The sequence below is a fragment of the Dendropsophus ebraccatus genome, chromosome 2 (assembly GCF_027789765.1).
Source record: "Dendropsophus ebraccatus isolate aDenEbr1 chromosome 2, aDenEbr1.pat, whole genome shotgun sequence".
Taxonomy (NCBI): domain Eukaryota; kingdom Metazoa; phylum Chordata; class Amphibia; order Anura; family Hylidae; genus Dendropsophus; species Dendropsophus ebraccatus.
The window spans coordinates 35,745,119-35,767,954 of NC_091455.1; the positions used below are offsets into that span (position 1 = coordinate 35,745,119).

The 22,836-nt window shown below is 42.9% G+C and overlaps 1 protein-coding gene across 4 annotated transcripts in view; it reads right to left on the bottom strand.

The window, feature by feature from the left end:
* The window catches only part of VPS13B (vacuolar protein sorting 13 homolog B), a 729,531-nt gene that overhangs the window by 167,298 nt on the left and 539,397 nt on the right, over positions 1-22,836 (bottom strand). For all 4 annotated transcript variants that reach the window (XM_069957347.1, XM_069957346.1, XM_069957349.1 and 1 more), the window contains exon 34: positions 18,202-18,892. In XM_069957347.1, coding sequence (XP_069813448.1) covers positions 18,202-18,892 — 691 coding nt within the window. The remainder of the gene's footprint in view (positions 1-18,201; positions 18,893-22,836) is intronic.

A 22,836-nucleotide genomic window follows, 5' to 3' on the forward strand; every position in this document is an offset into this window, starting at 1 on the left:
GGGGGGTGTAATTAAATTTTTGTATTAAACACATTTAAGATTAAAATTTATTTGATCAAACAAACAGTAAAATGTCAAGAAACCTGCTCGGTGAAAAGCTGTCCACTTTATAATGCCTTTGGACCATGTAAATGGTAGCTTTGGCTACTTATAGAGCTTTTCTGTATGGATTTTTTTTTTGTGTTAAGCTACTATGGTACAGGTATATATGGCATGAAAGACTCTGCTGCATGTTTCTTTTTTGTTTAGTTTTAAGGTAACCATGAACAGTGATCTATTTAATCAAACAGCTGTACCTTACGCCAATAGGAGTCTGTGACATGGCACAGAACCTGGTTCATTAAGCCATGTAGCCAACATTTTTTTCAAATTTTTTAGGAGCACCATGTTTGTTTGTACTACTGTTGTTGGATCTCTTTAACAGTGGATGGATGAGTGGGTAATGCATTGAAGCCAGTGCTATTCCAGAAGAAAAGTTTAGGCTTTCTCCTCATTAGGAGCTTGTATTAATGGAGCTGTCAAAAGCCAATAACACCTTTAAACTTTAAAAGCCCGCTATGCACTTTCTGGCCATAATGATGTGGTATCAGTAAACGAGCTAACAGAATCGATTTATACTTCCTTTAATTTCATTGTTTCCATTTCTGCAAGTATACGCTAGTTAAAGAATAATGTGCAATAAAACAAAAATCAAAAAGACATCAAAATATCATATGACCTATTACACTCTGTATAACGCTCAACAGATTCTTGTGGTTCTCCCAGTCTTTAACCATCACTTAGTAAGATTTAACCCACTAAGCCATCCTATGCCAACAGCCCACTTAGTCTTCAACTTCAAAGGTGTGCAGCCATTTGCACACATCTATGTAACGACACTGGCTCGCATCCAGAAGCTACAGGCACCTTGCATTATAACATATTTGGAATGGCTCTGACCTTTTTGAGGTCTTGAACTCAAAGTCGATATAAGTTTGCCAGTCGGCAAATTATTTCTATAGATTAATTTTTGTTTTCGGCATATTAAAAGCTGCTTTACCTAAAGGGAAATGTTGCCTTCTCGAGACAATTAATTGTGTCCTTAAATCCCTTAATATTCAGGGAAAGGTCTAGTTTTAGACCCTGAGAATCCGGCAGTGAGTTAGTATTCTGATTTTGATAAGTATAAATGTAAACATTGTTTTAAATATTTAGATTTTGCTAAATCTGGCAACTAGCGGTCCATGTGTCACTAACTTTCTAGACTTGAGAAGAGATTCCACGAGCATATAAATAACCTTACTTCATGTAGTTGCTGTAGCTGTTCTCATGTATTCCATTTACCATCTACTTTGACTTAGAAGCAGCATTCCCATCTCATAAGGCTATCCCTATCCCTGGGATTAGCCATCACTTGGTGGGAGTCGGACCTTTGGGACTCCCAACAATCGTGAGACTAAAAAGGACATGGCGATGATTCAGCAAACCACCACTTCATTGTGCAGAACTTCAAATAATTATAAGAAGCGTCCATTTTGAATGGTCAGCGCTAGAAACCATCTTGTGCAAGAATCATAGCACTGGACATACTTGATTGATGCTGAACCAACAACAATTTATTAATAAGGGTAGACAACAGCACTGAAATGTCAATACAGTAAGGTAAGTCTATACACTGCGGACTAAATTTTTATTTTGCAAAAGCATCCTTGCTGTTTCTACTGTAATTCAGAGAAATTCTGCAGCAGATTTATAGGCATGACTATACATGCCTAAAAGATGGGACACATCGTTGCAGATCTATGCAGAAATAATTATAATTAACTTGCTAATGTCTGCTCGTTTTTATTTTTTGTAGCATGGTCAAACAGTGGGTGTAGAACCGGATGATCGCATGCAGGTTAAACCACGCATGTATGCAACAAGTGAAGAAAAGTGAGAAGAACAACAAGCTCAGCTCCGACTTCTTGATTCTTGGCTGACGGTAATGTTATAAGTTTGGCTCACACTATCAGCCTCAGGAATGGTACCAACAGTGTCTGCATCTCTTAGCAGCAGAGATGACAGATTTCATTTAAACATAGCTGATTTTAGACAGGCATTAACCTGAGCATGTAAAAGGACCGCTATACAATTGATCCTGCTCTCTTTCTGCAACACCTGCTAAACCAAGGCAGCTAACTGTTCCTGCTTCTATACTTCTGGTTCCAGACGGCTGTTCTTGATGGCTCCTCCGGGTTTTGTTACTACTTCCAGTATTTTCACTGGTATATGCCACATTCTAAATTCTCTGCACTCTGCCTCAGGCCAACCTGTTCCAAATTTGTTTAATTGTTTTTTACTGGACTCTGACTCCAAGTCATCTTCTAGTTTTGACTGTTAGGCTGCTCATGGACTCTTCTTCTGGATACTACCTATGGTCCTTGTTGTTCTATAGTCCTGTGTCTTTGCTAATCCTGTGTCTGCTTCTTTCTTCTAAAGATTGTGTCTATGGGTCCTATTCCACGGGCCAAGGAGGGCCCGATCAACGATGTAAACAAGCGGCGATCTGCTAGATCGCCGCTCGTTTACTGGGCCCATTCCACGGCCCGATGATCGTTGAGCGAGGGCTGCAAGGACATCGTTACCGATGTCCTTGCAGCATCATACATTACCTGTCCAGGCTTCTTCTCCGCGCTGTCTTCATCCCCGGGTCCTGCACGCTCTATCTTCAGAATGGCCGGTCAGCTAACAGGCCACACTCAGCCAATCACAGGCCGCGGCGGTCCCGGCCTGTGATTGGCTGAGCGCTCCGTCAGCTGACCGGCCATTCTGAAGATAGAGCGCGCGGGACCCGGGGATGAAGACAGAGCGGAGAAGAAGCCCTGACAGGTAATGTATTACTGCTGCTGCTGCTTGTCAAATTGTCGGTCGCCCGCCGCGCACCGCTATTCAACCGTTGCGATGCGCGGTGGGGAAACGATGATTTTAGGTCTGGCCCTAAATGAACGATCAGCCGATGACACGATCATCGGCTGATCGTTCTCTCTATTTCACCGAACGATAATCGTCCGAATTGGGCCGATCCGGCCAATTATCGTTACTGTGGAATAGGGCCCTATGCCTGCTTGTTTCTACTTCTGAGGGTTGTGCCTATATCTGCTTGTCCTGTGTTCATGCTCTAACTACATTCCTCCAGTAATGCTGCTGCGTCCTGGTCATTTCTACTGTCTCCGGCTGCCAACCGCTGGCCATTCTGAGGACCATGTCCAAGGGAAATTGTTCTATAGGACCTGCAACTTAGTCTGGCCAGTGTCAATCTACGCCTTTCTCTACACACTCTCCTTTATGTTAGACACACATTTGATTTTTTTTTTCCCATTTGTTATTTACTATCCTAGAGAAGCACTTATTATACTAGCTATTATTAATTGCAGGATTCCTATTCCAGTGTGTAACTGTGTTACACCCTGTTTTTACACTGAACATATGGCAATGTTGTATCACTGTCTTATGTGTGTTGGGCATTAAAGCCAGCAATGGAATTCCTGTATCTTTGACCTTATCATGTGAATCATATAAAACTCTTGTGAAGTTATAAAAAATATTGAATTTAAATTGTCTCTATAGTTAAAGTATACATGTCGTTATAGGTTTCAAAATGTAAATCAGCAGGGGATGTGATATAAGGCAAGTCTGAAATTTACATTCATTTTTTGTTGTTGTTGTTGTTATCATGCTGTATAACAAAGCCATACTTACCAGAAATCCAGGTCCAGTCTCCTGAAGGCAAATTTTTAGTCTTGTGCTGGTTATAAAAAAAAAAAAAAAAAAGAGACTAAACACATGAAATCCTGGCCTTTACAGAGTCACAGCTCAATGTGTCCGTCAATCACATTAATGCCTTAATCACATTAATGCCGTACACAGATGACGGGAAATACAGGACTTCCTCTGTTTAGACTATTTGGGAAAAAAAACAGGAAGTGCCATGTTTTCCATGTTAAGCAAAAAAAAAAATAAAAATAATGAATGTAAATTGCAAACTTACTTTATATCATATCTATTGTTGATTTACTTTTTGAAATAATGAAAGGTACACTTTAAAGTTTCAAGGCACATAAGGCAGTGTTCCGGGGTGCTAGTATATCCCTATGCTCGCATATTAAGAAATCTGCCACTAAGCAGGCGGAGTTGTGCAAGCAGCAACTTACAGAGAAGGAGGCCCTCCTTGCTGAGAGGCCCTCGGTTTCTGTGTTGCGGGAGGTGGTAGCGCTTCGGAACAAGCTAAAGGACTTGGCAATAACGCGGACGGAGAAACTCCTGACCTTCACAAATATTATGACAAAGCTAACAAAACACACACTCTCCTAGCTGTGCACCTTAGGGACCAAAAGGCGACGTCCTCACCGGCGGCAGTGAAGGACCGTGACCGTCTATTCGCGTCATACCTTGACAAATGCCAACTACCCACACTTCCGGCAGCTGATCTGGCCGCCTTAAAATGGGTCAATCACCACTGAGGAACTGACAGAAGTCATAAAAGACCTTCCCAACGGCAAGTCCCCAGGCCCGGACGGCCTTCCATATCTGTATTACAAAGTGTTTGCCCCCCTTCTGCTTCCCCATATGTTATCGGTCTTCAACTCCTTCCTGTCGGGAAAGCCCATTCCTCCCACCTTGTTAAACTCCTATATTACAGTAATTCCTAAAGCGGGAAAGGACCCGGCGGACCCTGCTAGTTATAGGCCAATATCCCTATTAAATGCGGACCTCAAGATTTTTACTCAGCCCTACGCTTGGGGGGGCTTCTACCGGGCCTCATTCACAAAGATCAGGTTGGTTTTGTCATGAACAGTCAGGCTGGAGATAATACCAGACGCACTATTAATCTCATAGATGTTATGAACAAGACTGGCTCACAGGGGCTAGTACTAAGTCTAGACGCAGAAAAGGCCTTCGATAGGCTTAATTGGGCCTTTCTTTTTGCCACCTTGAAGGTCTACGGCCTCTCGCGTCCTTTCCTTCAGGCTGTTTCCGCATTGTATGTGTCACCTACCGCCCGGGTGAAACTACCGAATGCCAATTCTGGGCCAGTCTTGATTCGTAATGGGACCAGACAGGGGTGCCCCCTCTCCCCATTGTTGTTCATACTTAGTATTGAGCCTCTGGCGGCTACCATTCGCCTATCCCCATATGTGCAGGGAGTCCAGGTGAGAGGCAGGGAATTTAAACTCTCTTTATTTGCTGATGACATTTTACTGACATTACGGAACCCGATGGTTTCCCTCCCTAACCTGCACTCTCTTCTGGATGACTACAGTACACTCTCGGGATATAAAATCAATTCCCATAAAACTGAAGCTCTGGCCATTAACCTGCCAGACGTCTTACTCACTACTCTCAAATCCTCATTCCCATACCGTTGGGGAGAGGGGTCTATCCGCTACCAAGGGACAAATATCACCCCCCACTACCGTACTCTATACAGTGCTAACTTCCCGCCCCTATTCCGCCAGATCGAGTTAGACCTTACCAAATGGTCCACCCTACCACTCTCCCTGGTTGGCAGAATTAATGCTGTCAAGATGAACGCACTCCCCCGATTTCTTTACCTACTAGAAACGCTACCTGTCCCAATATCGCGCGTGACATTGCGTAAATTTCAAAGTAAATTGATGCGATTTGTGTGGAATGGGGGCCGACACAGAGTCTCACAATCAGTGATGTGCGCTGGGAAAGCGTCGGGGGGACTTGGTGTTCCTGATGTTTACAGATACTATATGTCCGTCCACCTGCGATGTGTGCCCTCATGGACTGCAAGGCCCGCATACACCAGATGGATGGAAATCGAGAAAATCTGGTTGGCCCCCATTCACCCCTGTGAATTGTTGTGGGCCCCTGTAGACAGTAGCGCATACTCCCCACTATTGGTCCCGATGAAACATTTGCTAGACGTGTGGCGGCAAGCAGTGTCCTCTTTCCCCCTGCGTTCCACCCAGTCTCCCCTGGCACCCATCATCTATACCAGCCTAATTGCCGACAGCTGTACGTTTGAGGCCCTGGCCCCGTGGCAGGCAGCTAACATTCCATTTTGCCGACGTTGTGGACCCCTTTGCTAGGACGGTCCTGCCCTTCTCCACTCTGAGGGAGAGACGGGATCTCCCATTGCAGTCGGCTTCCTACCATGAGGCCATGTCCCATGTGGCAGCGTTGATGACGGACTATGCGCCCTTCCCCAAACCCACATCTTTCTAAAGATTATGCAAAAGCAATCCTCCCTCTAGCGGACTGATCTCTACAATATATACTCTCCTCGGTCCTCCGCAAGAGGGTTCTAATGTGGGTCATCCATACATGGCGAAGTGGGAAGCATATCTGGGTAGAACTATCCCTATTCATCTCTGGCAGATTATTTGGTCCCTGGCGGCTAAGTCCTCCTCCTGCATAACATTCCGAGAGAATCAGTATAAACTATTGTTTCACTGGTACCATACACCGGATTTACTCCACCGTCTCTATCCGAGCGCATCCCCGGTGTGTTGGCGCTGTTCTAAAATGACTGGCACTCTACTGCACATATTCTGGGACTGTGAGAAACTTAGGCCTTACTGGGGGGGCATACAGGGCTTAGTGGCGACAGTGTTAGAGAAATTGATCCCCCATTGACGTATCTCCTGAACCTACCACCCAAAACATTACCGAAATATTCAGCCAGACTGTTCCTCCACATACTGACTGTTGCCAAGACCTTGTTAGCAAAATACTGGAGGCAGACTCTGATTCCCTCAGCGATGGAGCTGATCAATAGAGTTCAGGAGGTTCGAAGGATGGAGTCCTTGACGACCTCGCAAGAGAACAGAATGGAACACTTTCGGAAAATTTGGGATCGGTGGGACCACTATTATGAGGTGACTGTGGCTAGTTCGACCTCTCCTCCGTAACTCTTCCCTTCTGCCTAACTCCCTCGTGTCCCTTTTGTTTCCAGTGTCTAGTCCTAGTCTTTGTCTTGTCTCCCTGGTTTCTTTTTGTCGTTTCAATAGCTAAGACCATATTTCTGTTTTTGCTCATTACTGGTTTGATGTGTATGTACAAGATATGGAACTGTTTTCTTATGCTTCGGGTGTAATGATACCATGCTTTGTTTTTAGGCACCACTTCTGGCGTGGATATAATCTCTTTGTTACCTGATTCATACATCCATGATTCTATGTTCATGTTTATTTGGAAAAACAAAAAACTGATAAACAAACAATTGAATAAAGTTTCAGAAGGACAACACGGGCATCAGAGCTGTATTAGGCTCTGTTCACTATTGTGGTAAGGGTTTAATCACTGATTGGCTGGGTGGGCAATCACTCAGCCAGGGGTCGTGCCTTTGCAGCTAGCAGAGCTGCAGGACCCCAGCTTATGTGAATCGGACTTCGTTCCCACCCATGCTTTGTGACATGCTATCATATCCCTGCTCGGATCAGCATGGGCCCCTTTCACTTCCATGTCCCGAGCATAGTCAACTACGGATTGCTTTGGGTCATTTTCCAAGCATACACAAGTTATGTCTTGGACTGAGAAGAATGATTTGCTAAACTTTTAATCCAAGACAAAACTTGGATGAACACCTGAACATAGTCACTTAGGGGGAGATTTATCAAAGGGTGTAAAATTTAGACTGGTGCAAACTGCCCACAGCAACCAATCACAGCTCTTCCTTCATTTTACCAGAGCAGGAAGCTGAGTTGTGATTGGTTGCTGTTGGCAGTTTGCATCAGTCTAAATTTTACACCCTTTGATAAATCTCCCCCTTAGTGTCTATAGGCCAATGAAAAGTAAGGCTTTTCTGAGCAGAGATACTGGCATTCAATATTGAAATTCTTCGATGTATCTATGCCTTGGAGTTAAAAATTGTGCCGTGAACCTTGTCCTTATTTATTTATTTTGCAAAAACACATTCTAGTTCTATAGTCAGTTGGTATAGAGTGCAAAGGTAGACATTGCACCTGTGCCCAGAGGGTACCCAAATGCTCCTCTACCAAATAATAATATAATATATAATTGGAAGAGCTTTAAGAAACACCTCTAAGTCAATTAGGAAGAATTGGTTAGTATGTTTACCTTGTTTCCCAGAATATAAGACACCCTCCTAAAATAAGTCACCTCAACTACCCTACCAACTAGCCTAAAATAAGGCATCCTCTATCTCTAAATAGGGCACCCCCCAAAAGAGCACTCAATGGGTGAAAATGTTCCCACTTAGGACTGAGGTTTGATGAGGACATATTCTTCTTAACAACCAGCATATAACAAAGTGTGTGCCCTGCTGATACATAGACTGTATTGCTCTGTGCCACACAGCTTTAAGGGTAGCTTCACACGTACCGTGCAGTGGATTTTCAGCAAATCCGCAGCAGATTTAACTAAATAAATGAACACAGCATCAAATCCGCACTGTAAAACCTGATGCAGATGCGCAGCAGATTTGATGCTGTGTTCATTCATTTAGTCAAATCTGCTGCAGATCTACAGCAGAAAATCCACTGCGATACGGTACGCATGAAGCTACCCTTAAGATGACTCTGCTATACAGCTGAAAAAAGGAGCAAGACCTCCATGAACCTATAGTGTCACCCTGGCGGCAGTACTGAAATTTTGTCTAATATTTATGCATTTATATTTTCTTGGTATAGTTCATGAGCTATAACTATGCCTACTTTACTTTTATATGGTAGAATATTTTATGCTATGGAATGTGAGGGACTGTCAACTTCACCTCTGCAGTGTTTGAACTATTGAGGACAGGGTCTGCCATGGTCAGCGCAGATGGGGATTGCTCGAACATGTCAATTTGCAGTGAACCTTTGCTAAAACACCTGAAAATGACTACAAATGACCTTTGCTGAGTTCTACATGAGAAAAGTATTTATTGCTTTATGACATTTGTTTTTGTTTTTTTTTACCTGTCAATAATTCAGCGTGACAGGCAGCCTCTATACATCTGCTGTCAATCAAACACTTACCGAGGTTCAACAAACAATTACGGGGATCGGGGGTTGGGTTTAGGTGTGAAACATAAGGGTGAAAATGGAATGCAATAGTCTATCAAACTAAACCAAACGTGTGCACCAATTGGCTGCCGCCTGTGGGTGTTTGTACCTAGCAGGAGAGACGTATCAATATACTGTATTGCCTAAGCTAGGGTAGTGTCTAACGTAGGAGATGTTGCAGACTAAATAGTTCTCCTATTAAAAAAAAGGGAAAATTTTACCAGACTTACAAAAAATTGGGATTGGGAGTTAATTAAAAAAAAAAAAAAAAAACTTCTCACCCCTCTAGTCGCTCCCAGTCTAAAACCAACCCTGCTCTAGCAGTATTGCCCAAGTGACGTCTATGTACACGAGACCTCCGAAGGCAATCACTGGCATCCTGTATGCTTGCTGGTGCAGCTACACTGTCCTGGTGCACATAGGTCTGCATGGGAGCTGCATACACAAATATATAGGCTCTCTCTGAAGGTAAATTGCAAAGATGCTCCATTTATTAGATCAGACAAAAAGCCTTTAAAGCGACTCTGTACCCACAATGTGACCCCCCCCCCCCCCCCCAAAACCGCTTGTACATTCGGATAGCTACTTTTAATCCAAGATCTGTCCTGGGTTCCTTTCGGCAGGTGATGCAGTTATTGTGCTAAAAAAACAGCTTTTAAACTTGCAGCCCCATGCCTGACGACCAGGGCTTAGAATATCTGTGCCCTAACTTTGCACCACCTCTCCGTCCCTCCTCCCCACCCTCTTCATCATTAGGAATGCCACTGGAACATTTTCTCCTGTCTGAACATTGCACAGATGCCTTAACGATTCAGCCCATGTGCCCTGCTGACACAGCTGAGGAATAGGAGACAATCTGCCTGAAGCATTCCTAATGATGAGGAGGGCGGGGAGGAGGGACAGAGGTTGTGTCAGCCTAACGCATACACAATCTAAGCCCCGGCCATTGGGCACAGGGCTGACAGTTTAAAAGTCGTTTATTAGGACAATAACTGCATCACCTGCCAAACGGACCCCAGGACAGATCTTGGATTAAAAGCAGCTATCTGAAGGTACAAGTGGTTTGGGGTGGGCAGATTGTGGGTACAGAGTCGCTTTAAGAAGTGCCCTAGAAATAGTGTTAGGAACATATATGGCACTGAATAATACAAAAAAACAATAAGAGATATTTGCTGGGCCTAAAAACAACTCAGATACCACAAGGAATGTGCAAGCAACAGCAATAAATCTGTAGGAAGTAAAATAAGAAAAGATGCCTGCCTGCCGCTGATAGATATTCTCAATAGCGAGCCAATCATCTGTACAATGATCTGTCTGTTCTGAGATTTATAGTTTCATTGGAATTAAAGGTAATTTTCACACACTCATCTGACCGGTGATGTTCTCTCATGCTCCCCAAACTTTTATACACTTGGCAAATAATATATTTCCTTAAAAGGTTTCAGATAAGATAAAATTCCTATTGTGAATAACCAGCAACTTAGAAACAGGCTGGAAACACAACAATGAAAAAGCACAATCCAATAAGCGGTATCTTATAACATAAAAGTACCAAAAAGACTTTTTGTGTTATTAGGCATACTCAAAGTGATGAGTGAGGGCAGCATAAGGCATAAAACATAAATAAATAAAAAAATAAAAAGTGCAAAACTGTGATGTCAAGCAATGTAAGAATAAAAAAGGTCATCAATGATATGGGTTTCTGCTTGCTGGAAGTCTGTTCATATTTTATAATACTAAACATTCTAGTAACAGTAATAGTAAGAGACAACAAAAAACTGTGATACCACTACATTACAAACCCTGCTAAGAACTTTAAGGCCTTGTTCACATGCTGAATAATAGCGGCCGTTCTGTGACACGGCCATGTCACAGAACGGCCGCTGTCAGGGAAGTACACCCCGGCCGCATGCGGGCACATTCGATTGTACCTGCATTCCAATTAACTATAGCAGACAAAGTAAAGTGCATCTGGAGACGCACTGTAAATTGTTTACACAGTCAATTTTGTGCGGTTACTATTCAACGAATAGCGGCCACACAAAATTGACATGTCAGTTTTCAGTGCGGCCACTTGGAATCCCAGCCGGAGTATATATACTTTGGCTGGGATTCCTTAGAACACAATGTCATTTGACACTTTCAATAAACTCCAGCAACGGTCATTAAATATTGAAAAAATACAGTGTTTGAACAGTGCCTTAATCTGTTCCTATGTTCACATTTTTAACTGCATTTATTTGCTACAAAGCCAGAAATGGATCTGAAAAGAGGTTTCAGTCTTTCTCCATTTATGATCTTTTCATGAGTTTGTATTCAATAATCCTCTTCCATCACTCTGGCACAGAGTCATGGTCAGTGGCCTAATTAAAACCCTGTTATCATAACCCACATAAAATTGCTATAGCTTTCTTGCGACTTCTGCTTTTTTTTCCGCCTTGGTATCCCAATTTATTTCTCCTGATGAACCCAGGTAGCTCAGGGGAAAAATTATATTCATGTCTATTGGCTATTATTGGTGCAGATTGGAATTTTTACTATTCATTTGGCTGATTGGGCGCTGTCATAGGGCATTATCCCCTTTTGACAATATCCTAATTGGATATTACTTACTTGTGCATATTGGTTTAGACCCACTTTGATTTTGCATACATTTTAAGCTTTTAATTCATTTCTATTAAAAGTTTCACTTTAAGTACTAAAGTACAGAATAAAGAATAAAGAAGATGCTCCCCCCCCCCCCCCCCCCACATTTCCACTGCTGCTTACAGGGTATCTCTGGTATTTCAGCTCATCCCCATTCAAGTTATTGCAGCCCAATTCCTCACACCCTCTGTTAAGTATAGTTTCCATTAAATAGGCACTGTCACTTTAAAACCTTGACATTGATATCACAGAGACATGCCAAACGTTTTGATCAGTCAGGGTCTGAACTGTGCACTTAGCACTCTTCCCAGCTCTTGTGACCAAGAAAGACTCCTAATAAGTAAACTTGCCAAAAGTTCGCACGAACCCGAATGATCGGCATGTGACTCAAGCTGCCTGGAGAAGGCCTATAGCTGTATCCATCTTTTCCAGGCACTACTTAGGCTGCATCCACCTTCTCCAGCCAGCGGGATTCAAATGCCAATGGTTCGAATTCATGCAAACCCGAAATTTCGGCAAGTTCACTCATCTCTACTCCATATGTAAGACTATGGGACCATCCTGTATCAGATGCACAGAGTGGGAAAAGACTTCTCCCTGCTCATTCCAGCAATCATCTGGGTCTGGATGGCATCAAAAGAATTATGAAGTGACAAGTACCCTTTAAGTTTGGCAAATCAAAAAAGGCAAGGCTAGGGGTCATGTATGGATTTTGCTTACGTGAAGACAAAATAACACGGCTTGGCCAAGATCAAGGCCAACGATGACCCTGCCCAGAAAAACTGTGACGTCTTTAGAGTAAAAGTATACATTCGTAGAGATCAAAAGAACTTTCTTTAAGACTGAACATCTTACCGTTTTATGCATAAGAGAGAATATTTGATTACTTAGCAATTTGGAAAAGGTAGCTGGAAAAGGCGAGCAGGCAACGTAATCTTTCTAAAGGCCTTTTTTACATTCTAACGCATGAGCACTGGAAGGCATCAGCCACAAAAGTGGATGTGCAATTGTAAACCACTTCTGAGAGTCCTTCTTGACCTTCATCAAACGGAAAATAATAACAGTAGTTGCGGAACAGAATTTGTCTCTGTGGGAGTTTCATTATTATGAGTTCATCTGAAGTTCTGTGTACAGAATGTGGCATAACTCACAAGTTCCTGCCCACAGCCAAGATAGGCTGCCAAAACAAGCTGCCTACTCTGTGATTAAAGGTAAAACATCAAAAATGTACAAAGTGTGCGTGAAAAACATCAAAGCAAAGAATCTTTTTTTTAATCCTAGTGGATAGCAACAAGCATCCTTGTAAGCCTGAAACATGCTGTGATCAATGAATGCTTCCTCAGCTGTTTTTTTTCCCTTTTATGAGATGACGCGGGCATAAGACAGAACTAATTCCACTGCCCATGAAATACCTTACATGCCTTTATTTCTCTTCTATGAGATATTGAATCAAAAAATGTACAGCCTTCCTCATACGGATGTCTTGGTGACCAGACCATTTGTACTTCCGCAGCCATTTCTAAACATCTAGCGGAACATGTGGCCAGACTCATTCGTAGCTTTACTTTTTTCAAACTGCTGAACTTTCATGCAATACATGAAACAGGTATGTCAATTACAACCCACTGCTGTCAAGCCAAATCTCCCTCCCTACTATGACTGATGGATGAACAGGGCTTGGCTTCCAGCACTGAGCACTGTATGTCAAGGAGGAGACATGTCTCCTGCAGCTTGGCATGGTCACCATTACAACTGATCCCTGAGCATGTTACACAGCTAACAGATTTCCTTTCCTTGCTTACCCATCAGAGTTCAATCTCCAGTGACCTTCATATACGACATATAGTATATTGGCCAGTATTTTAAGCCAAAACCAGGAGTGAAACCAAAAGAGAAAACTCAAGATTTGTACCTTATTACATGTTTTGGACCCCCTCCTGGTTTTGATTAAAATGAATGACCATTATACTATGTATGATTCCAACCTCAAGATGAAAAGACCCCGAGTTACCGAACAATGTAAAAATGTCACAGGTCCAGATTTATCAATCTGTCTGAAACAAAAAAAAAATGTGACTGATTCTAGTCTAAGCAACAAATCACAGCTCAATTTCAGAAAGCTGTTCTATGATTGGCTGCTATCTGTCAGTGACAAAAAGCAGACACACTCCTATGGAGTTGAAGCGCATTTGGTGAGGGTTGGACAGGAACTGCTCAAACCCTGAGAACCAAATCTAGAAAGAAAAACAGCATCTATGTGTTAAAGGAGTAGTCTGCTTTAGCGGCTTTTGCAATTCCGTCAAATATAAATATATGTGCCTTGGTTTAAGAGTAACTTGGATTAAGAGCGTTTTGCAAGAAGAGCTCACAGGTTTTCAAAATTGTAACTTGGTTTAAAAGCATTGCTTTGGTTTAAGAGCTCCCTGTACTGGGTGGGAGGGGAGTGGAGGAGGGGCATGGTCTGCATAGCGGGGTCTACAGCACTGTACTCTGACCCAGGAAGTCTCCCTCACCTTCCAAATCATAGCAGATCAACTTCAGGCTGGGGCTTACATCAGGGGACAGGACTGTGGAGGTCATCTCTCCATAGCTTTAACCCCTCTGTTCCCAGACACAGAGTGCTGCATCTATGTGCCCACATCTGCCCAGCTCATTCCTTCATGCTCCCTGCCGTCTCTGTCAGCCTTTGTGTTTCCATTCATCTCCATCCCTGCTATAATGTGCCTGCACTTACACTCACGCATATTCACACTGCTGTATATTAAGTTTGTGTCACTGTCCTCCTGCACAGCTCTGTGATTCTCACTTCCTGTTTGGTCCATGCTGAGCACACACACCTTCCCCATTGCTGTCATGTGACCACACAGACCTCTGAAAGCAGCCCTGCTTCTCTATTCTAGCCTGTTGTACTACACTACTGCATTATGGGGAACTACAGCTCCTTCCTGTATCTACAAACTGCTGCAGTTTTTTTTCCAGGTTTTTTACTATACATTATACTCCACATACTGATTGCTATACTGTACAGTAACTTATAATATCACATATTCTGCTGTTCCTCATTGTTTGTTTCATTTGTTTTACATGTTATTCATAATAAAAAATCATTATTTTTGGGGTGTAGAACCAATTGTCTCCATTTCCATGACTTCTTATAGGAAAATTTGCTTTGGTTTAAGAGTGGATTACAAGCACGGTCCCGGAACAAATTATGCTCGTAATCCAAGGCACCACTGTATATATAAATCGGTCTACAGTCTACAACCTGTGGCTCCCAGCTATTCTAAAGCTGCAAGACCCGCAGGTTGTTGTGGCCATCAGAACAGATGGAGAGTAATGGAATGCACACTCCTCACATAAAAGGCGAAAAAGTTTTAAGTTTTTTTTATAATGAAAATATACAGTATGATGTCTGTGGATGGTGAATCTGGACAAATGATAGAGATAACACATTTTTGCTCTAGTAAGTAACCACATACATTTGTAAATATGGCATGTGTGTTTAATGTCACGGTATTCATAGTAGTAATAACTGTGACATGCCACATATCATTGAGACAGCTAACGTTCTGTATTATGTCAGGGCCTACCCAGGCAGAACCTATTTTTGATAAAACTCTGATTTTAATATACGTCCTTTAATACTCATCTTCCTCCGAAAGTGGTTTGGTGGAAATTATCTGGATTCCCCGGGATAGTAAAACAAGATTATCTCTTAAAACAATGTTATTTTTCACGTAATGTCATTGTAAATAAAAGCTTTTTATCCTACTAGAACGATCTGTTTGCAAAAGCTTATGGAAAGTGGATATTGAATTACTATTATTTCTGATTGGATAATCTTCATCCGCTTCTAAAACTGTGAGTCTCATAACAAAAAACACATGAGGGTTTGTGTTTCATACTGAAAATAATTGTCGGCTATGGTAATATCTCTGCTTATGGCATGTTTTATAGACTGTGCCTTGTCTTATACCATGAATGCTGGTAAAGAGAGTCTATCCAAAGACCATATATTCCCCGAATATGCAGAAATCTGCTCGGTCACCAGTTAATACAAATCTCTGAGTTGTCTTCTTCTGTTGCTCAAACCAAGATGACCACCACAGTTCTCTCATTGGTTGTGCAGTAGTTCTCTCAGCTCCTCCGGCTCTCTAACTTGCTACCTTTAGATTATACAGTGAAACCTTGGATTACGAGTAGGGATGGTCCGAACTGAGTTCGGTTCGGGTTCGTATGAACCCGAACCCTCGGTAATGATTCCCGCTGTCTGCCCGCTCCGTGGAGCGGGCGGATCCAGCGGGAGGACCGCCTGGAAAACTGGGATACAGCCATAGCCATAGGCTGTATCCCAGTTTTCCAAGCGGTCCTCCTGCGGAATCCTCCCGCTCCACGGAGCGGGCAGACAGCGGGAATCTGCTGCCGAGCTTTCGGGTTTACACGAACCCGAACCTCGGCAGGTTCAGACCAACCCTAATTACGAGCATAATTTGTTTCTGTAATCCAAATCACTTGTATATCAAAGCTTTCCCACAAGAAACAATTAAAACGCATGCGTTCCACAACCCAAAAATGAGGTAGGTAAGGTGTTCTGTATCAATAAAGAACACTGTATCAAGAAGGGCTTGATCAGTTAACCTTCTCTTCACACAACTCCCCAGGTGGCTGCCAACCTGCTGGTGGTGGTACCTGCTGATATTAGTGCCGGTTACCCGAAGCAGCTATCGGTGAAGGGGTTAATCCGGGACTCAGAAGGAAGCAGCAGTGACGCAGACAGGTACCAGAGGAGAGTCGAAAGGTGTCTGATCACTAAAAGAATTGATCAGTTAGCAGTGGGCTGAAACGAGAGGGCTTTCTACCCAGTACACTATCAGGGTGGGGACACCGGGTGCTCGTATTAAGAAATCTTGCTTGTTTATGGTTTACAATGGTTTTTTAATTGTAAGTTTGCCTTGCAAAACACTCTCAAACCAAGTTACTTGTAATCCAAGGTTTCACTGTACTGCATTTTCTATGAGACACCGAATTTTTTAAATTGTGAACAGGAACAGTATATAAGCACTGAAATTAATTATTTAACTTGTATAACACATTAGATATCTGTTCTATAGGTGGCTGCTAAACCTTCTAGAAACTTAACCCCCTCAGTCTAACAGTTAGAAACAGGAAACACAGCACTATAACATGTCATACAAAGAATGATATTCTGTTCACCAGCTCTCATAGAAGCAATGGTGGCACAGGATGGGCAATGCTACTTGAGCATGGGTTGGTTGGCATCCCGAACCATAGTATGAGTACTTGAGATGTTGCATCTGTGGGTGAATAAAACTTAAAGGGACTGTACCATCAGGCCTGGGCTGAAGCACTGGAAGCGGGCTGAAGCACTGGAAGCGGGCCGATCCACCCCCAGTGGCAGGAAACCCCACCCCCTCTATGATGCAGCTCCATTGATACTAATGGAGTAGTGTCATAGAGGGGCTGGGGTTTGCTCCCACTGGGAGTGGGTCGGGCCGCCTCCAGTACTTCAGCCAAGGCCTGACTGGTTTCCTTTTAAAGGGAATGTACTATCAGCCCAATTGGGCTGATATGGTTCCCTGAAGCGCTGTATAAAGCTCCTGCAGCAGCCGTGGCACGTACCAATTGGGCTGATATGGTTTCCTGGAGCGCTGTATAAAGCTCCTGCAGCAGCTGGCACATACCAATTGGGCTGATATGGTTCCCTGGAGCGCTGTATAAACCTCCTGCAGCAGCTGTGGCACATACCAATTGGGCTGATATGGTTCCCTGGAGCGCTGTATAAACTTCCTGCAGCAGCCGTGGCACATACCAATTGGGCTGATATGGTTCCCTGGAGCGCTGTATAAACCTCCTGCAGCAGCCGTGGCACATACCAATTGGGCTGATATGGTTCCCTGGAGCGCTGTATAAACCTCCTGCAGCAGCCGTGGCACATACCAATTGGGCTGATATGGTTCCCTGGAGCGCTGTATAAACCTCCTGCAGCAGCTGTGGCACATACCAATTGGGCTGATATGGTTCCCTGGAGCATTGTATAAAGCCCCTGCAGCAGCCGCGGCACGTACCATTTGAGCTCATTGGTTCTCTTTAATTCTTTGCTCAACATCCTGGAGTGCTGCTTGTTATTTTTGTTTAAGCTGTAAAGATTACATTGAAGAGACCCAGTTAGTGTATGGAGTCCTATTTTATCCTTGCCCAAGTTAGTGTTAATCTAAGGGGAAGAAAAGTCTCATATACAAGCCAAACCAGAATATAATCTGAAAGGAGGAGGCATCCATCAGTAGACAGCTTTATAGCATTCCTGCCCCTCATCAGTACAGAGCATTGTACTGGTTGAGTTCAGATTTGTATATTTGTTTTTATAAAGTGTTCCATGAAAATAGCTCCATACACCAACTGAGGCTCCACAATGGAAACTAGTAACATACTCTGTAAAAGTACTTAAAACCTAATAGATAAAACAAGATCAAGAGCTACACAATAAAGAACAATATAGAGACCAAAGGTGCACTTAGACCACTACACACAACCATACCTGAGCATTTGTATTCTGGATCTACGCCCTTGAGGAGTGCATCAAAAAGTGATATTTCCACCTTTTGTTTCTTGTGATGGCAGCTTATGAGTAGAGAAGGTTGGGAGACAATAAGATGTAAAAATGGATTAAGTTGCAAGTCTCCAGTTCCTCTTCTTCCTGGCTGACGTACAATTGTGATGCCCAGGGCTTGCCGAGCAGAAGACCTTGTAGATGCATGCAGTCGCTCTAGAGAGAGAAGAGCAGTTTTCCCATTTGCTGGGGAAGAAGAACTGCTATTAAAAAGGTCCTCAGCGGTGATAGAGGAAATACATGACTGCACAGATCTGTCTGCTGCTTCCTCAGACTCTGTACTGGACTGGTTCAAGGCGCTTCTGTTCACTTTCTCATTGTCTCTGCTCTCAGTTTTGGATTTAGGAACAGCAGTGCAGGAGTAGGACATCAAGGATATGCGGCTGGCAGTGATAAATATATCGAATGGGATAAAATTTAGATTCTTCACAATTGATGACTGTTTGGATGGTCTCACTATTCTGTGATGACCCGTGCCACTTTGTGGTTCAAGCTGAACTATTCTGATTTTCACACTGTCACTACCAATGCCACTGTCTTGGGCCCCACTGTAACGTGATGATGTGTCCACTGTGCGGCCATCTGTGCAATCCTTTTTTTGCTGCTCTTGTTTGGAAACCTGGGGGAAAAAAATCGATATGTAGTTAACAAGACAATTCATTGGCCAATATGATTTATTACCAGATTCTCCAATTAAATTAGCTTAAAATCATAAAAAAAATTATATATTTCTTACCACCCATCTATCCATGACCCATCCATTCAAGACGGAACATGTTTGATCATTGACTAAATTTGACTGACATAGATAAACCAAAAGATCACAACATTTCTAGAACTTTTTGCTGATCTGAGCAGTGCTTCTGGGGCTTATCACTCAGGGGTGTGGCTTCAGACAAGGAGGTGTGGCTCCAGACAAGGAGGTGTGGCTCCAGACAAGGAGGTGTGCTTAAGACAAGGAGGTGGGGCTGCCTTGTGTGCCAAATGTAACTCTGGCCTGGGGTATATTTCTGAGGCTCTCGTAGGGGCAGCCTTATATGTACTGTAATTTAACAAGAAGGGTGTACCTCTTAAATCGCATGTTATCTTACACTGGTGGGGGATTACTTAAGACTGGTGCGTAGGCGCCAGAATACATAAATCTTTCCCAAAAAATATCATATGAATCTAAAGTTGACAACAGGAATAAAAGTTAACAGATTTGACAATATTGATTTATTTGGCACCTGTAATAGTTTTATTAACAATCATCCAATCCAAGCTGTTTCAATATGTCCCTCTTGAAGGCTATAGACCCATTTGGCATGGAAAACAATATTTTTATGTTTCAAAGTTTTTATTGGTTTAAAACAATATGGAAAACAGTGTCTAAGTTAGTATAATAACAGATAGGGACCAATCTAGAGCTATATTCCCAACATGGAATCAACTAGACAAGCAACTAAGTAAAAGACAATCAGGGGCATCTATGATACCTAAGGCTAGACAATTATGTGGTATACTTAGGAGATAAGGTACTGAAGTAAGATACTAAAGTAAAGAGGGAAGAGAGGAAAAAAATATTTTTATTTAGTCATTACCCTGAATTAAAAATCTGCACCAAGGATTAGGCTGCAATCTACATTTACAGTCAGACCCCTAATAGGAAGTTTGCAACCTGTTCCTACTTTCAGACTTTTTTCTCCTATGGATGTGTTCTTCCCAGGATGTTAGTGTGTCCAAGATGCTGCTGCTTTTATGTACCAACAAATCTTCATTTCTGTACTATTTTCTCTCTTTTTTTTCTTGTGCTGACACTGATGCTGAGAAGTGTGTAAACACCCCTACCTAACCAACTAGCTCTCCTATCTCTACGAACAGATACATAGCTTGTGCCATCTCTCCCTACTCCTTATGCCTTGTTAGACAACCCCTTTCTAATACCAATAAACTTTAAAAGGGCTATTTTGTGTCCATTTATGTACAGTTAATGATAGACCATGCCGAGGGTCCTTAACACAAGTCAATGGGCTGGGTTCAGTTGGGTGCCATTGGTGTCTAGCGTGTTGAATCCAGAAAGGAGAGGTGAACAGAGCCGTACCCTGTCTGCATTCATGGTCATATTTAATATCAAAATAAAATCTTCTAAATTACATAAATGGACCCAGAGAGGTAAATACAACAAATGTACCTTCAGGCTGCTGATACACAGTAATACCCATAAAAAAACAACAGGGCATAATGACCGCTTGTACTGTAGCAATTGGATGAATGACTTGTTTGATGAAGGAAGGCCTCTGGTAATTAAAGAGACCAACAAGGCAAGTGTTTTACCACAACTTTAAAGCGTAAAGAAGCTGGGATCCTCTCGACATTGATTTATTATGCACGCTTCTGCAACTAATTGAGTATATTAACATTCTCCCAAGGGTACAGTGAAAAAAATATGGCAATTAGTTAGAGCGACTACTGGAAAAGGGAAAACTTCAAACAGCCCCCGAGGCTTAACCACCGATCCCTGTGTGCCTGCAGTCACCTGCTGTACTGATACAAAAGATGCCCTTAGGTATAAGCATTCCTCTGCGTGAACTCCAGAGCGAGGCGGGGAGGGTAATAAAAGCGAGATTTGTGAACGGGAACAAAGCGAGTAACCCAAACCATCTATCTGTAAACATTTAAAGTGACCTGGGTTTTACATAAAGTTCCAGCTGCTTGAATGTGACTATAAAGGCACCATTTATCATTGAGTGCTATGAGCAGATCCCTACTTGTATTCCTTGTAGAACCCATTTAAAGCAGACAATAAAATTTTTCTTTAATTAGCTACCGGTGTGCATTAACATGATCGTGATTAAACCATAAAAACCAACTGTACATTACTCTTGTACCCTCCGCCAGATGTTCCAAATTACTCCATTCCAAAATGTACTTTGAGTCTTTTTTTCAAAAAAGATCGACCTTCTGCTTTTAGGGAATTAAATGCATATTACTGTACTGAAGAAGATAGTATTTCAGACCTCCAGGCATATATTAAACATACTGGCAGAACATTAGACAAAATGCTTGACTTATTAGATACTTCCTATTCTAAACAGTGTCATCAAAGCCTAAAAACAAAATTCATATAAAAGCAGCACAAAGCTTCCACATAGAACCGGTGCCAAAATCGCTCTACTTTCCAGCTAATGAGGAAAGGATGTGTACTCTTAACATATGAATGTAAGAGTTTCCAAGCATTCACATTAGGAAATGTTCCTATTGGTTCCATATGGTGTACGTTAAATTAAACTATATCGGTGAAATAACCCTCTTAAGATAGCTGGCATGATAAATGTAATTAACCGGTATTCAAAGGGGCAAAGGGGAATTAGGTTCAACAACGGCCAATTAGGATAATCGAAATATAGGTGGATGAAAACCCAAACCTATTAGATGCACTTAGGGTCAAAGGGGCGGATTCTCACGGCGACCATTTACCGTAGATAATGGTAGGAATTGTTTACTATAGCAGTTTTGTAAAGTACAGAGTGTGGTGTCCCACTTAATGGCTGCATGTAAAAATTGGCTATAATTCCTAGACTAACACACATATTTCAATGAAATTATGTCTAAACATATCTTAAATCATGAGAATCTGAGAACCCTTCATAACATGTTTGTAAAGCACCCCTTAAAGGGGCTCTCCAGGCTTAGAAAAAGAGTCACTTTCTTCCAGGAAACAGCACCTCTCCTGTCCTCAGTTTGGGTGTGGTTTTGCAGGTTAGTTTTGTTGAACTGAATAGGGCCGAACGTCAATACAACACAGGGCAGGTTTGGAGTGGTGTGTCTAGCCTGGCTGTCTTGCTTAACATATTTTACTCATCCAACAGCGATGTTTTGCTTCAGTTGCATAGTCAGTAGGAGCCTGTGGTAAAATGTATTAATGTATGTAGGTATTCATTGTGTGCACCTCGAAAACAGGAGTAAAGTTAAATCAAACACACTTTGTGAAGAAATTAAAATTTGTGTTTATATGTGTACACTTCCAGTACATGTTATGAAGGGTTCCTAATTCTCATTGGGAAGAAGGATATGCAAAGCAGCTGATGCCACTTTTAGAGGTAGCCATTCGACTCCAATTAGAAGCCTTAAAGGGGTACTCCAGCGGGGGGGGGGGGCCCGCTTTTTTGCGAGGGAAAAGACGTCCGCTCACCTCCCCGGTTCCAGCAGCGGGTCCCGCATCGCGGCGCTCCGGTGCCCGGTTTTCGTCCGCTTCTGGGCGTCTGACACGGGCCCGAGACGTGACGTCTCAGGTCCGCTCAGCTACTAAGTGAAGGAGGCGGGATCAAGTTTCAAGTCCGCTCAGATCCGGCATCCTTCACTGAGTGGCTGAGCGGACCTGAGACGTCACGTCTTGGGCCCGCGTCAGACACCTGGAAGCGGCCGGGAACCGGGCACCGGAGCGCCGCAGTGCGGGACCCGCCTGTGGAACCGGGGAGGTGAGTGGATGTCTTTTCCCTCGGCCACTTCCTCCCCGGTCCCAGCAAAAAAGTGCCCCCCCCCGGAGTACCCCTTAAAAAACCTGTCTGTAATTTTTTTCACCGT